General features: G+C 44.4%; 1 protein-coding gene across 2 annotated transcripts; it reads left to right on the top strand.

Annotated features, from left to right (window-relative positions):
- Positions 1-10,804: 10,804 nt before the first annotated feature.
- On the top strand, positions 10,805-16,103 carry LOC132872152 (chemerin-like receptor 1). 2 transcript variants are annotated; one of them, XM_060906767.1, is made up of 3 exons: positions 10,805-10,912; positions 14,409-14,671; positions 14,777-16,103. In XM_060906767.1, the coding sequence occupies exons 2-3, from the start codon at positions 14,421-14,423 to the stop codon at positions 15,474-15,476; spliced, it is 951 nt and encodes a 316-aa protein (XP_060762750.1). In that variant the 5' UTR covers positions 10,805-10,912; positions 14,409-14,420; the 3' UTR covers positions 15,477-16,103. The 2 variants fall into 2 exon arrangements, with proteins under 2 accessions (XP_060762750.1, XP_060762749.1); XM_060906766.1 differs by having other exon boundaries at positions 14,409-16,103.
- The last annotated feature ends 264 nt before the right edge of the window (positions 16,104-16,367 follow it).

Here is a 16,367-nt window from a genome sequence, read left to right as displayed (position 1 = left end):
CCTTCTGTGTCCTGTCCTCGCCCCATCCCCCCACCGCGGAGACGGGGGCTGGCACCACCCCAGCCGGCCCGCCGCACCCGCGGTGCCCTCCCGTTTCTCCCTTCTGTGTCTGTCTCTCCCCCACTCAGGTGAGTGAGCCCCAGAACACCGGTGCAGAGGGAAAGCCCGGGCCGGTTTGCTGGCGCTGCGGGGAGCCGGGCCACCTTCAACAACAGTGTACGACCATGGAAGTGGGCGCGGTGGTTCGGATCCCCGATGCGCCAGAGGCCTCCCTCGATCGGGCTGGAGCGTATCGCATACCGGTGAGTATCCAAGGGGCTACATATCAGGCGTTGGTGGATTCGGGTTGTAATCAGACCTCAATTCGCCAAAGCCTGGTGCAAAATGAAGCATTGGGGGGAGCACAGGGGGTGAAGGTGTTGTGTGTGCACGGGGATGTTCACAGCTACCCTTTGGTGTCGGTCCACATTTTTTCCAGAGGGGAAAAATCTATAGTGAAGGCGGTGGTTAATCCTCGCCTTACCCACTCTTTAATTTTGGGGACTGATTGGCCGGGATTTCGGGGGTTAATGACGCGCCTAGTAGAGAGTGGGTCCTGCCAGTTGACAGGGGGAGGTCCCGGTGTCGCTTTGGCGGGAATAGCTGTCACAGAGCCATCTACATCATCCCCGCGTCAGAGTGAGGAGCCGCTGGCTCCTCCTCTCTCTATTGGGGAATCCCTTGCGGATTTCCCATTAGAACAATCGCGAGACGAGACTCTGCGACATGCGTTTGACCAAGTGAGAGTAATCAATGGTCAAACGCTCCAGCTGAACACCACCCCGTCTTTCCCCTACTTCACAATTATGAAGGATAGATTATACCGAGTGACGCAGGACACTCAAACTAAAGAGCGAGTCATGCAACTTTTAATTCCAAAGAGCCGCCGGGAATTGGTATTCCAGGCGGCTCACTTTAATCCCATGGCTGGACACTTAGGGCAGGATAAGACACTAGCCCAAATAATGGCCCGATTCTATTGGCCGGGGATTCGCGGCGATGTTCGTAGGTGGTGTACGGCATGCCGCGAATGCCAATTAGTAAATCCAGCGGCCATTCCAAAAGCGCCTTTGCGCCCTCTTCCACTGATCGAGACCCCGTTTGAGAGAATTGGGATGGATCTCATCGGGCCATTAGATCGGTCAGCACGAGGGTACCGCTTTATATTAGTTCTGGTGGACTATGCAACGCGATACCCGGAAGCAGTGCCTCTGCGCAATATCTCAGCACGCAGTATTGCCGAGGCACTCTTCCGCGTCATCTCCCAAGTTGGAATCCCGAAAGAGATTCTGACTGATCAAGGCACTACATTTATGTCACGGACACTGCGTGAACTGTATGGGTTATTGGGGATTAAGCCGATCCGCACCAGTGTGTATCACCCACAAACGGACGGTTTAGTAGAACGGTTCAATTGCACCCTCAAAAATATCATTAAAAAATTCGTAAGTGAGGACACGCGTAATTGGGATAAGTGGCTCGAGCCCTTGTTGTTCTCAGTGTGAGAGGTTCCCCAAGCCTCCACGGGGTTCTCCCCATTTGAATTATTATATGGGCGTAAGCCGCGCGGCATCCTAGATGTGCTGCGGGAAAATTGGGAGGAGGGACCTTCACAAAGCAAGAACGAAATTCAATACGTTATGGACCTGCGCGCAAAACTCCACACGCTCACTCACCTAACCCAGGAGAATTTGCGGCAGGCCCAGGAATGGCAAGCCCGCTTGTACAACAAGGGTACGCGCCTTAGAGAGTTCACCCAGGGAGATAAAGTACTCGTACTGTTGCCCACTTCGAGCTCCAAATTGATCGCCAAGTGGCAAAGGCCCTTTGAGGTCACACGGCGAGTCAGGGACGTCGACAATGAGGTGAGGCGAACGGACAGGGGCGGGGCACTACAAATTTACCACCTCAACCTGCTTAAACTCTGGAACGAGGAGGTCCCTGTGGCGTTGGTGTCGGTGGTTCCGGAGAAGGCGGAGCTGGGACCGGAGGTTCAAAAGAGGGCATTGGCATCACGCACCTCTCCGGTCTCCTGTGGAGACCACCTCTCCCCGACCCAATTCACGGAGGTCGCCCAGTTGCAGGCCGAGTTTTCGGATGTGTTCTCGCCCCTGCCCGGTCGCACCAACCTCATAGAGCACCACATAGAGATGCCCCCGGGGGTAGTAGTGCGTAGCCGCCCTTACAGATTACCCGAACACAAAAAAAAAGTGGTTCGGGAAGAACTCGAGACCATGCTCGAAATGGGCATCATCGAGGAGTCCCACAGTGACTGGAGCAGCCCGGTGGTCTTGGTACCCAAGGCCGACGGGTCGGTCCGGTTCTGTGTGGACTACAGAAAAGTCAACGCGGTGTCTAAATTCGATGCGTACCCAATGCCTCGTATTGATGAGTTGCTCGATTGACTTGGCACTGCTCGCTTTTATTCGACGCTGGATTTGATGAAGGGATATTGGCAGATCCCCTTGACTCCACTATCCTGAGAGAAAACAGCCTTTTCCACACCATTTGGGTTACACCAATTCGTCACCCTTCCGTTTGGGCTGTTTGGGGCACCTGCTACATTTCAGCGGCTGATGGACAGAGTCCTCCGCCCTCACGCCACGTATGTGGCCACCTATCTGGATGATATTATCATCTATAGTAATGACTGGCAGAGACACCTCGAACATCTGAGGGCTGTCCTTAGGTCGCTGAGACGAGCGGGGCTCACAGCCAACCCAAAGAAGTGTGCGATTGGGCGGGTGGAAGTACGGTATCTGGGCTTCCACTTGGGCAACGGGCAGGTGAGTCCCCAAATTAATAAGACGGCAGCGATTGCGGCCTGCCCGAGGCCCAAGACCAAAAAGGGGGTGAGGCAGTTCCTGGGGCTGGCTGGCTATTACCGTAGGTTTATACCTAATTATTCGGACGTCACCAGCCTGCTGACTGACCTCACTAAAAAGGGGGCACCAGATCCGGTCCACTGGACGGAGCAATGCCAGCGGGCTTTTTCTGAAGTGAAGGCTGCACTGTGTGGGGGGCCACTTTTACACTCCCCTGACTTTTCTCTCCCCTTTGTGTTGCAGACCGATGTGTCGGACAGAGGGCTGGGGGCGGTTTTGTCCCAGGAGGTGGAGGGGGAGGACCGCCCCGTCCTGTACATTAGCAGGAAGCTGTCAGTGCGTGAGGGGCGCTACAGCACGATTGAGAAAGAGTGTCTGGCGATCAAGTGGGCGGTCCTCGCCCTCCGTTACTACCTGCTGGGGCACCCTTTCACCCTCTATTCGGACCACGCGCCCCTCCGGTGGCTCCACCGCATGAAAGATGCCAACGCGCGGATCACCCGTTGGTATCTGGCACTCCAACCCTTCAATTTCAAGGTGGTCCACAGGCCGGGGGCGCAGATGGTCGTGGCGGACTTCCTCTCCCGTCAAGGGGGGGGGGGGGTCGGCGGCAGGCCGGACGGTCGCCCGGCCTGAGTCGGGCGGTGGGGGTATGTGGCAGCGGGGGCGTGGTCAAGTGCCGATCTGTGACAGGAGGGCGGAGTCAGGGAAGGTAAGTGGCAGAATCACTACACCTGACGGCAATTAACCTGTGTTTGTGTGTCTTCCCAGTGACCGCGCCCTATTTAAGGAGGGAGAGCGAGAGCAGAGGAGAACTTCCCTGGACGAGACGCTAGTGTGTGTCTGTCTCTCTCTCTACGTTCCGAAATATTGTTAGACTGAAAAGTGTGGCAATAAAGCCTTTTGTTCACCTGATCTCTGTCCTGCCGTCCTCTGTGCTCCACCCACACGTTCGAACTGGTTACAATATATTTTTTCTAAACACCACTCTTGTTTAAATTGTCTTCCTATTAATTGTAATGATTCTATTATTCCACAAGGGGGAAATACAGTCTCATTCTCCAGTTGTGCAAGATGTGTTTATGGAAATCTGACAGCTGAATAGGCAGTTTAGAACTCTCAAAGTCACATTCCATATTGAATCAGACTGTGCCAAATAGTTTTTTTTTTTTAAATCCAATTCAACCTGAGCACTCTGATCATGGATTCAAGTTCAGGGGCTTTCAGACCACCCTTGTTATCATCGTTAATAATCTGAATTTTTTTTCTTCATGAAAAAATTCTACATTACAGAGTTAAGCTTTTTAATCATCTGAGGAGGAGCATAAAGAGAATGACATGGATACATTAGTTTAGATATGCCTTCTGCTTTTGTCAATAGAATTCTGGCCAAAGATCTCTTATAAGCCAATGATTAAGAGATTCTCATTTTTCCTCTATATTCATTTTATCCACTTTATTTCCATTTTGGATATTATTATACCCAGGGGTGGCACAGCGGTGTAGTGGTTAGCACTGTCGCCTCACAGCAAGAGGGTTCTGGGTTTGAGCCCAGTAGCTGACGGGAGCCTTACTGTGTAGAGTTTGCATGTTCTCCCTGTGTCTGCGTGGGTTTCCCCCACAGTCCAAAGATATGCAGGTTAGGCTAATTGGTGACTCTAAATTGACCGTACGTGTCATACGTCAACCTTTGGTCAATCAAACCTGTATAACCAACCTCCAAAATCCGTATTTCCCTTATAAAATCCGTATAAGATGCAAATTAAAATAATTTACCTAAAATTTGAATGATAATTAACAATGATATGTCCCAGTTACTTTTTATTCAATATTAATAACAATAAACCTTCAGAATGAATACAAAGCTCCAATGTTTGACAAAAACACATTGGCGTAGTTACGAAGGAAATACTTCGTTGTTTGGAGACAGGTTTCACCGAGCGGCTATTATGCGCGAGACTTCATATTAGCCACAAAGTCAGGAAAATCTGTTCGTAAAATTACGTTATAATGACCAAATACAATGAAACGTATTTTTCCAGTCTCACCTGTGAAAGGTAATCCCATGTGATCTCGTTTGGACGGTAAACCTGTTGGTACAGTTAAACGCAGCACATGAATGAGGCATCTTTATTCTCGGGCGAGGATGACATATGATTCTACGCAGAAGCCGGCGTCTATGACTTCACGGTTGGCAGGATTCTCGCAATGCGGTGTGCGCATGATCAAAAGTGGAACGAAGTCTCGCTACCACAAGATAACGCGTGATTTCATAAGACTCTTTACTGGCTGTCTGTAGTGTACAGTACGTTTGTAAATGTTATGCGTTCTTTTATCATCGTGGGAATTGATTATAGCTCTAAATAAATATTGAAGTTTTTTTTTAAGAATCCGTATAACTTTATTTATACACCCGTATACTACGTTTATTGAATCAAATCCATATAAAATACGGACATTCCGTATAGGTTGACATGTATGAGGTGTGAATGTGAATGGTTGTTTGTCTCTGTGTCAGCCCTGTGATAACCTGGTGACTTGTCCAGGGTGTACCCTGCTTCTCGCCCATAGTCAGCTGGGATAGGCTCTAGCTTACCCACGACCCTGCACAGGATAAGTGGTGATGGATGGATGGATTATACCTAGGTATTTTAATTCAGTTTTGAAAGGAATAGATTCAATTTTTGGCTCAACATAAGGATGAAGAGGTAACTCGAAGGACACTCGGAAGAGTGCATAGCCCCCAAGCCACAGATTATCAACATCAAAATCTAATCACTTGAACCAAGGATAATGGTTAAGCTGTCCACCAAATTTCATCCAAATTCATTCACTACTTTTTAAGTTACATTGGGAACCGACAAAAAATGTTGGATCCACATACATATCCAGGTTTGGATCAAAATCTAAATCAATTGTTCCTTGGCCCATGACTCACTTTTCCTCCAAATTTAATAAAAATCCATTCATTACCTTTTGAGTTACATTGGGAACAAACAAACAAACAAACGGAGGCAAAAACATAACCTTCTGCAACAAAGTTGGTGGAAGTAACAATTCACATTTTGTCAAATTTAAACACAGACCAGATGCTTTTGAAAAGATCGAAATTATGTCCAGGGCATTTTCCAATGATAGAATTGCCTTTTAAGATGATTACTGTGTCATGTGCAAACTGAATAATTCATAAATAAACAGTTTTGAAGAAGGTGGACAACCTCATCCTGTCTAATCCCATGTAAAACTTTATATTTTGGTGTCATTCCAGGCTTGAGGGGAATATACGGTAACTGTAAATATCATTGCAGAACATTTTAATAACCTAACAACACCAAGTTTTCTGAGTGTTGTAAACATAAAGTCGTGTTCCATGGTGTCCAGTGTGACTGAATAAATGATTGCAAGTCTATCATATCCAGAATTAGTGTCACAGGGTTATGAATATATCTTCCCTTAATAAATCCTGATTAATATTCCTGAACAAGATTTTCAAGAACAAGTTTAAGATGACTAGCAGATACTCAAGCAAGTATTAACTTATTTGCTTAATATTAACTTATTAACTTATTTAACTGACAAAAGCAAAAAGAAAAGATTTTCGATAGTTTTACTGACCAACTTAATTGTATTTTATAAATCTTTTCTTTGTACTTTTGTCAGTTAAATAAAGGTTCACGTGAAAAAAAAATCTAAATTTTTTTTATTGCATTTTGGAAAATATCCCGATTTGTCTGGAAATGGAGTTAGTCCATTTTTGAGTTGATTGGAGTGTGTAGGAACTTTCAAGCTGTCATCCATATCTTCCCGATTAACTGGGGAACAAATATGAGGTGATCCAGAGGCCAAATTTCCTTAGTCATCCATCAACATGGGAAAGATAAGAGACACACAAATCAAATGAGGGAGAAGTGTGTTGACCTTCATAAGTCAGGGAATGATTAGAAAAAAAAATAGCTACTCACCTGAAAATGTCCATTTCTACTGTTAGAGCAATAATAAAAAGTGGATACCAACTGGAACTGTTATAAACTCGCCTGGAAGAGGAGGCAAGTTTACTTTATCCCCATGTACAGTGAGGAGGAGGGTAAGAGAGGCAAAAAATCCCCAAGGATCACTGTTGGTGATCACTGTTGGTCATCCATCCGTCCATTATCTGTAGCCATTTATCCTGTTCTACAGGGTAACAGGCAAGCTGGAGCCTATCCCAGCTGACTATGGGTGACTATGGCAGGGTACACTCTGGACAAGTTGCCAGGTTATCGCAGGACTGACACAGAGACAAACAACCATTCACACCTACAGTCAATTTAGAGCCACCAATCAGCTTAACCTGCATGCCTTTGGACTGTGGGGGAAACCGGAGCACCCGGAAGAAACCCATGCAGACATGGGGAGAACATGCAAACGCCACACAGAAAGGCCCTTGCTGGCCGCTGGGCTCAAACCCAGGACCTTCTTGCTGTGAGGCGACAGTGCTAGCCACTACACCACCGTGCTGCCCACCTTTTCTGTCAGTTAACCACAAACATAAGCACCTGAAGTTTGCAAACTGCTACTAAAACTGACTGGAACTCTGTTCTCTGGTCTGATGGAACAAAAATGGAGCTTTTTGGCAATAAACACTCAAGGTGGGTTTGGTGTAAAAAGAAGGATGGCTATAATGAACAGAACCCGATCCCAACTGTAAAATATGGTGGAAGTTCTGTGATGTTTTTTGCAGCTGTTTTTTCCTCCAAAGACCCTGGAAACCTTGTTAGGGTACATGGCATCATGGACTCCATGAAATAACAGGACATTTTAAATTAAAATCTGGCTGCTTCTGCCAGGAAACTAAAACTGGGTCGCCACTGGATCTTCCAGCAGGATAATTATCCAATGTCCAAATCAACACAAAAATGGTTTGCTGAGTGCATAATCAAGCTTCTGCCCTGGCCATCTCAGTCCCCTGACCTGAACCCCAGTGAAAACCTGTGGGGTGTGAAGGAAATTTAGTGAATGAACATTCCTATTCTCTGTATTTCGGTGTGTTGAGCTCAAGTGGCCTAGTGTACTGAGAAGAGTTGTTTTTCCACATGCTGTAATCGCCTTTCTGTGGCCTTGGCTGGTGATAAGCAGGGTGTCTGAGTTCCTGCACATCCCAGAGCATGCCAGGTGCACGCTTTAACAAAGCTTCATAGAAAATCTTGAGCCAATCACGTGAAGATGCGAGCAGTAAGCGAATGCCTTTAGAGTATAATAGATAACAGTAACTAAGATACAACTCAGAGTGCGCGTACTCTCGGCATCACTGAAGTGGTGTCTTCTTTTCTTTTTTCCTTTCCTATTTTATATATCTGTTTTATATGATCTACTATAATAAATAACTGAAAAGACAACTGCTAAGCGTTCTGAAGTGTTTATTAGAAGTTTCCATTACAGGGGTGAGCTGAAGAGGAGAAGCACAAGAGAGGGCTGAGGACTCTGAATGATGTGGAGAGATTGTGTAAAGAGGAATGGGCTCAGATGTCCTGCTCTGTATCTCAACCTTATAAAATGTTATAGGAGAGCTTCTGGGCTGTTTTACTGGCAAAGAGAGGTTGTACAAAGTATTAGATACAGGGGTGGCGACAGCAGTGGCACATTTGTTTTTGTTGAAAATAATTATTTCTTGCTGAGGCATTTGTTTTTCTCTGAATAAGTTTATTTCAATTAAAAGTTGGATTTTTCTCATATTTTCAGTGTGAGATGAAGTGACTTCACCAAAAGGTGGATTTTTTCAAACCCTTTTTACTAATCTTTACAAGGAGTGCCAAGATATGCGGAGGGCGCTGCTAAATTTATTGACTTCATGTGAATTTAAAAAAAATAAAATAAATACAAAGTTATAGGCAAATTTTTTTTATACAAATGAGCTGGTAAGCTGGGAATTTTGTAGTTAAGGTGAGCTAACTAACTCAACAGTGTGCAGCACTTGTATGCGCTCCCTGGACTACATCTGAACATTCAGGGCAGCAACTGGAATGTGCTAGTTGGACTACCCGTGAACTGCTGCTACAAGAAATAGTGGGTAGAAATGTCCTTCCTTTGAAGGCTAACTTTTTACTTTTACCCTTTGTGTACATTTCAGAACCTGTACTGTACTTTTACTTGAGTAAAAATGTTAAATCAGTACTTCTACTTTTACCAGAGTATTTTTTTTTACACAAGTATCTGAGCTTCTACTTAAGTAAATAATGTGTGTGTGGTAGCAAGGGTGTAGTTGAGCGTCAGCTGTGAACGGCGAGGAGTCAGGTTGTACCAGCAGGTAACACGTGATGAGTTATACCTGTGTGAGCGTTGTAGTCACTGAAAAGTGAAAGTGCAGGGAAAAAAAGCAAACAAAAAAACATACCTTGAACTGTCAAGCCCAGTTCCTCATTGCCCTGGCTCAAAGTCGTCACAGTGTACTTTTGTGACTTCTGACAATTGGTTACAAGAAGGTCCTGAGTTCGAGCCCAGTGGCCGGCGAGGGCCTTTCTGTGTGGAGTTTGCATGTTCTCCCCGTGTCCGCGTGGGTTTCCTCTGGGTGCTCTGGTTTCCCCCACAGTCCAAAGATATGCAGGTTAGGCTAACTGGTGGCTTTAAATTGACTATAGGTGTGAATGAGAGTGTGAATGGTTGTTTGTCTCTGCCCATGTTTACATTAGACCGTATCAGCGGATCATCAGATTAACGTTTTTAAAACGATTAGTGTGCACACAGCAACGCCAATACACGATTTGCGTGCACACAGCAACACCAATACACGGATACGCTCGGCTCCGCAGGCATCCTGCGCTCCAAATCACTCCGCCCTGAACAGCGAGTGCCCTCTGGAGGGTGCGCACTCCGGCCCTGCGCAGCTCACAGAGCGCGCGAGTGAAGCGCACAAGCACTTAATTCGGGACTGAGCCGCTGTGTGTGTGATCCCAGTGCATATCACTTACCACTTGCAAGTGGAAGGATGGCAAGCCTAAAGACAATCATAACTACACAATGGGCAGTATTTGCATCAGTATTTGCAGTATTTTCATACTTTTATACTCTTTAATGAAAGGTGATACAAGGCAGAAGTCCGCGCCGTTTTTCAGCAGTCGCGTCACATGACCAACGCCAGCGAATCAGGAAGGTGGATGTCACAGTGACGTTGTCCAATGACGACGCCAGCTAGAGCTCAGCACAGCGTATCCGCATATCTCAATGTTTACACAGCACCGGAGATGACACGATCTAGATTGAATACGTGGACGCTGGTGGATTCCCGTTTCCCGGCGTTTCCAGGAGGTTTAATGTAAACGGACAGTGCATCCGCGAAGAAAACGAGACAGATACGGTGTAATGTAAACTTGGCCTCAGTGTCAGCCCTGTGATGACCTGGTGACTTGTCTAGGGTGTACCCCGCCTCTTGCCCATAGTCAGCTGGGATAGGCTCCAGCTTGCCTGTGACCCTGTAGAACAGGGTAATGGATGGATGGACAATTGGTTACAGAACTGACTTTATTGCTTTTGCAAAATGAGCTAAATTATCATGTTACCTATATTAATATTAAAATGCATTATGCGTTTGCAAATAAAGATATGAATATTCATGAATGGTAGGCGGGCTTACTGAATATAGGTTGTGAGTGAGAGAGGCCACTTTAAGGAACTCTACTAATTAAACTACTTAGACTCAAAATGACTTGAAATGCATTTCCCTAAGGGATAATGAAAAAAGTCTTGGAAATAAAATGTGTATTTTAAATGAAGTGATTTACATCAGAAAAAGTTAGTAAACTTTCTTGGCCTCCAGACATATCGAACAGGATGTAGGATCTGCTGCTCTCGCCCAGGACGTAAAGAGGACATATTTTTTCCATTGTCAAGGATCAAAGCAGAAGTGAAATTAGTCGATGCTGTTGATGTGGGAGAAAAAAGAGACTACATTGTGGATGGGTGTAGGCAGAAGTCATTTCATAAGAGGTAGCACCTGACCCTTCACTCCTTATAAACAGCCCACACTATAGCTGTCAAAGACCAGCATGATGCACACTGTCTGACTTCCTTGTAGGGTAAGTGCTTTGGCTATTACGATTTTTAAATATATATATTTTTTTAAGTGAAGGGATCTTAGTCAGAATTGGTTTCTTTCTTTTTACTCTCACTTCCTTTTTTAAAAAAAGTTTTATTACCATTTACCCACAATTAATTAAATGAAAATCAAAGATTAAACAAAATCTCCATCACTTAACTTACTGTTTGTATTTAAGGACTTATTCAATGCCTGCTCCCAGATTGTCATGGAACTGCACTAAGTGATTTAGTAAAGTGTCCTTGATTGGTGACTGTAACTCATTAGACTGGTCCACATTGGCTTTTTTTCAGTTAACATTCCTAAATTTACATTTAAGCATTGATTAAGAACTGTGTCAGATTAATTTGTCAGACAATTTCCTCCTGCCACAAGTTCATAGTTAAGTGTATTCAGGGAGTCAAAAATAAGCAAGGGGAGTAACTTTTTAATGGCATTTTGAAAAATAATTTACAAAATTATTGAATTTTACTTCGGGATGAAGGTTATCTTAATAGATGGCAGACTTTTAAACAACAGTCATGTAATGTATACACCACTTGGGGGCATGCTCTTATAGGAAAACAATCAGTAACGAGACGATGTGATAAAGATTGATGGTATCATGTCAAATTTGATTATTTTCAAACAATTCTTTTGTTGATTAAAGAATGACATATTTGTCTATTTACAGTATACTTACATATACGCTCATGAAAAAATAGTTTGGTCCTTCCTCCCAAGTTTCTATCATCACTTCCATTATATCAAGTCAAGTTTATTTGTACAGTGCTTTTAACAATAAACATTGTCGCAAAGCAGCTTTACAGAATTTACATCAGTGATAAACAATCATCCCATCATCAGCCCCTGTTTTTTCTCTCTCTCTAGAATTTAATAAGACAAAAAAAAAAAAATCTGGATTGTTGTGTTATCGAGAACTTCCCACTATCAGAAAACATACATTGACAGTGAGGACTACTTCCTAAAACAATAAATAAATAAATGTCTCCTCAAAGAAAATGTCACCATATCAGCTATGCTACAGCACCCAGGGAGCAGTTGGGGGTTAGGTGCCTTGCTCAAGGGCATTTCAGCCATGATACAACGGGAATACATGATACAGAGGGAGGGGGTAAGTGCTCTTCATTCACTCAACTCCACTCATGTTTTTCCTGTTGGTCCTGGGAATCAAACCAGCAACCCTTTGGGTCCAAGGCTGCTTCTCTAACCTTCAGGCCATGGCTGCCCCGTGGTAACCTAACTGAATGTCTGAAGTGTGGGGGAAACCAGAGCATACACGGTGAGCAGAGGCGGTTTTACCATAAGGCGAACCTAGGCAGTTGCCTAGAATCTGTACCAAATCAGCCCCCTGTAGGGGCCCCCTCAGTCTGCCCCTCCATGGTGAACACCTCAAAAACAAGTGCTATCTTATTTTGTTAATTTTGTTAAGTAACCATACATTTATATAAAAAAAAAACACCAAAATCGCCTCAGAATTACTGGAGGGTATAAGGTGGAGGGCCCCATGTTTGTATTTTGCCTAGGGCCCCCAAATGTCTAAATCCGCCCCTGACGGGGAGAACATGCAAACTCCACACAGAAAGGCCGCCGTCAGCTGCTGGACTTGAACCCAGAACCTTCTTGTTGTGAGGTGACAGCGCTAATCACTACACCACCATGCCACCCCATTAGCTTATTAGTAGGCTTTTAGATTATGTGGAGCATCTGCCATATGCATCCCTTTGTTACTATAGAAACCACAATGTATTAGAATGAGCACATAAAAATAAAAAACTAATTGGGTGGCACAGTGGTGTAGTGGTTAGCACTGTCGCCACACAGCAAGAAGGTTCTGGGTTTGAGCCCAGTGGCCGACGGGGGCCTTTCTGTGTGGAGTTTGCATGTTCTCCCCATGTCTGTGTGGGTTCCCTACTACTGAAACGTGCCCTAGAGACTCTGATGGCTTCAGCCATCAGAGCGGCCACGTCACTGTAGTCCGTCCATTAGGGTGCATCAGTTGCCTTCACTTTCATAAAATCTGATGCATTTTTGTTTGGGTGTTCCTTTTCACCAATAAAGACATCCTGTAAAATTTTTTGACCATATTCAAAAGTCTAATGGTGGCACCATGAGGTTCATTTTTTGCCGAAAAATGCTTATTTTATGTTTTCGCGTAAGGTTTGAATCACAATGTTGGACTCCATTTATTGATTTCTTGTGACCCAGAGATCATGTTAAGAACCTTTGCAAGGGATTGAGAAGCATTAATGTGATTCATAATACATTTGTATTGTTTAAAAGTAGTTGAACAATGATTCAATGAACAGCTAAAACTCAAACTGTGCTTGATAATATATTTAGAATATGTACTAAAAATGTGTATCTAAGATATTTGGTATACTCTATAAGGTGCCATAATGTTTCATGAAAAGTGATCGAAATTTTGTCATAAAAGTCATAAAATAGCAGCTTTTCCCATAACTTTGAGCTCCTGGTGCCATCATTAAACTTTTGAATTTTGTCAAAATATTTCACCCAGTGTGTTTTCTTACCAAAAGGAACATAAAAACAAAAATGCATCATGATTGGAGGAACTTTTCATTTTTAGGGGGCAACTGATGCACCCTACCATCCATCCATCCATCCATCCATTACCACTTATCCTGTGCAGGGTTGCAGGCAAGCTGGAGTCTATCCCAGCTGACGATGGGCAAGAGGGGGGGTACACCCTGGACAAGTCGCTGAATCAATGCAGAGCCGACACAGAGACAAACAACCATTCACACTCACACCTACAGTCAATTTAGAGCCACCAATTAGCCTAACCTGCATGTCTTTGGACTGTGGGGGAAACCCATGCAGACACAGGGAGAACATGCAAACCCCACACAGAAAGGCCCCTGTTGGCCACTGGGCTCGAACCCAGAACGTTCTTGCTATGAGGCGACAGTGCTAACCACTACAGCACCGTGCCACCCTTGTGATATGCCAAAATGGATGGATGAATGGATTGATTGGGCGGCACAGCGGTGTAGTGGTTAGCACCATCACCTCACAGCAAGAAGGTTCTGGGTTTGAGCCCAGTGGCCGATGGGAACCTTTCTGTGTGGAGTTTGCATGTTCTCCCCATGTCTGCGTGGGTTTCCTCTGGGTGCTCCAGTTTCTCCCACAGTCCAAAGACATGCAGTTAGGTAAACATGGGGCAGTCTTAGGCTGAGATGCCCTTGAGCAAGGCACCTAACCCCCCAACTGCTCCCTGGGCGCTGTAGCATGGCTGCCCACTGCTCAGGGTATGTGTGTGTGCTCATTGCTCACACGTGTGTGTGTGCGCACATGTGTGTCTGCTTCAGTTGGGTTAAATGCAGAGAGGAATTTCACAAGTGTACATGTGATGAATAAAGTTTTTTTGTTGTTCTTCTTCTCTACTGTCCTAACTGTGCCTAACTCCTGTTGTAATAAGTGCATGAGGCTAAACACTATTCTTGTTTCCACAGGGGAAAAGCAGGATGAGCATTTACAATTTTACCATGGAAACAACCGATTTTACTTTGAATTACGGGTATGACTATGCAAACTACACGGCTGATAACCTGACGGACCTGGAGGAGCATTTTGTACACCCCATTTGCTCTGGAGAGCTTCTGTGCCTGTTGCTGCTGGTTGTGAATGTGATCATCATCGTGCTGGGGATTGTGGGAAATGGTGTGGTGATCTGGATCGCAGGTTTTAAGATGAAGAAAACTGTCAACACCACCTGGTACCTCAGCCTGGCTATTTCTGACTTCATATTTTGTGCCACCTTGCCCTTCAACACCTTTTACATAGCTACCTCTAACTGGACCTTCGGACTTTTCTTGTGCAGGTTCACCTCCTTCGTGATGTTCCTCAACATGTTCAGCAGCATCTTTCTTCTCGTCATCATCAGTGTGGATCGCTGCATGGTGGTCATGTTCCCTGTCTGGGCACAGAACCAGCGTACAATAAGGAAGGCTTCATTGATAGTCCTTCTCGCATGGGTTTTATCAGTGTCCTTGAGTATGCCGTCCACCATTTTCCGTGACGTTCAGGAACATCTAGGTAGAACCCGGTGCCATAATAATTACCCTAACCAGCACATTCACAAATCTATAGGCATCTGCCGGTTTATTTTTGGATTCCTTATACCTTTCCTGGTCATCATTGTCTGCTATTCAGTCATTATCTTCAAGCTGAGAAGCAACCAGATGACAAAGTCTACAAAGCCATTCAAAATCATGACAGCTCTCATCGGGACTTTCTTTATCTGCTGGCTGCCATACCACACGTTTGTGCTGGCTGAACTGAACCACAGCTTCTCCAACATCATCATCATGTTCGGGTTCAAGATTGGAACCTCGGTCGCTTCAGCAAACAGCTTCCTCAACCCAATTCTCTACGTCTTCATGGGTAATGATTTCAGGCAGAAGTTTAAGAACTCCATCCTGTCTAAGATCGAGAATGCCATAGGAGAGGAAGGACGCACCATGAGCCGCTACTTATCCCGTTCCAGTTCTATGGATGCTAGAGCATCGACTCACATCTGATTTGACCTGGAACTATAAAACTGATTGAAAGTCAGATCCTGATTCATTTGTACATACCGTATTTCAATAGGTCATGTTCCGGGGGGAAATATATTCTCTGAATAATCCTTTCGTCTCAAAGTGATTCAGTTGTCACAAACCGCTTTACACAAATCCATATGTAGATTTAAATCCCGAGTTAACAAGCCATAGGGCAATTAAAATTTCCCTGAGACGACGTGAGGCATCTTTCCCTGAGATGGTAACCCATCCTCCTCTGAGTGACACACCGGATAAAAGGATTATGAAGTGTAGCTGGTTGGATTTGCACAAGTATTATGATACAAAGGCCTGGAAATCAGCAGGATTTGTTTACCAAGTTGTCATAAATTGTTGCAGTGAATATTTTACTTGAAGTATTTCAGAGTGAGAACTGTATGCAGTATATAATTCAAGGTGAAGCACTTTCTTTTGTATGTATTTTGAGGAGTATGTGTGACAAAGTAATAACCTGCTAATCCTGCTAACCGTTAGCCAATTTAATTTGTACACCATTTTTTTTCTTATTTTAATTGTCCAATGGTCAATGCATCATCTGACTAATATGTTCTTGGTTGTGTCAATGGCAAAATGTAATAAAACCATAAAAAAAAAAAGAAATGGGGTTTTGAGTAATATTTGAAGCATTCCTACAACGTGAAGCAATATCACAAACAGCTGTCACTGTACACAGTATACAGATTAATATCATCATCATCATAACATTGTCTTTCTTTATATATCACATCAATTGGAGTAATTTAAGCCAATATATTATTTTAGATTCACAGGAAGAATACATTGTACACACTGCTGATTCACTTTGTGTGTTAGCATGTGTAGAAATATTGTGAGATGACTTATTAGTTCTGC

Source organism: Neoarius graeffei, chromosome 24 (genome assembly GCF_027579695.1).
Source record: "Neoarius graeffei isolate fNeoGra1 chromosome 24, fNeoGra1.pri, whole genome shotgun sequence".
Classification (NCBI taxonomy): domain Eukaryota; kingdom Metazoa; phylum Chordata; class Actinopteri; order Siluriformes; family Ariidae; genus Neoarius; species Neoarius graeffei.
The sequence above is the reverse complement of the archived record's forward strand: the minus strand, read 5'-3'. Positions and strand labels throughout refer to the sequence as shown.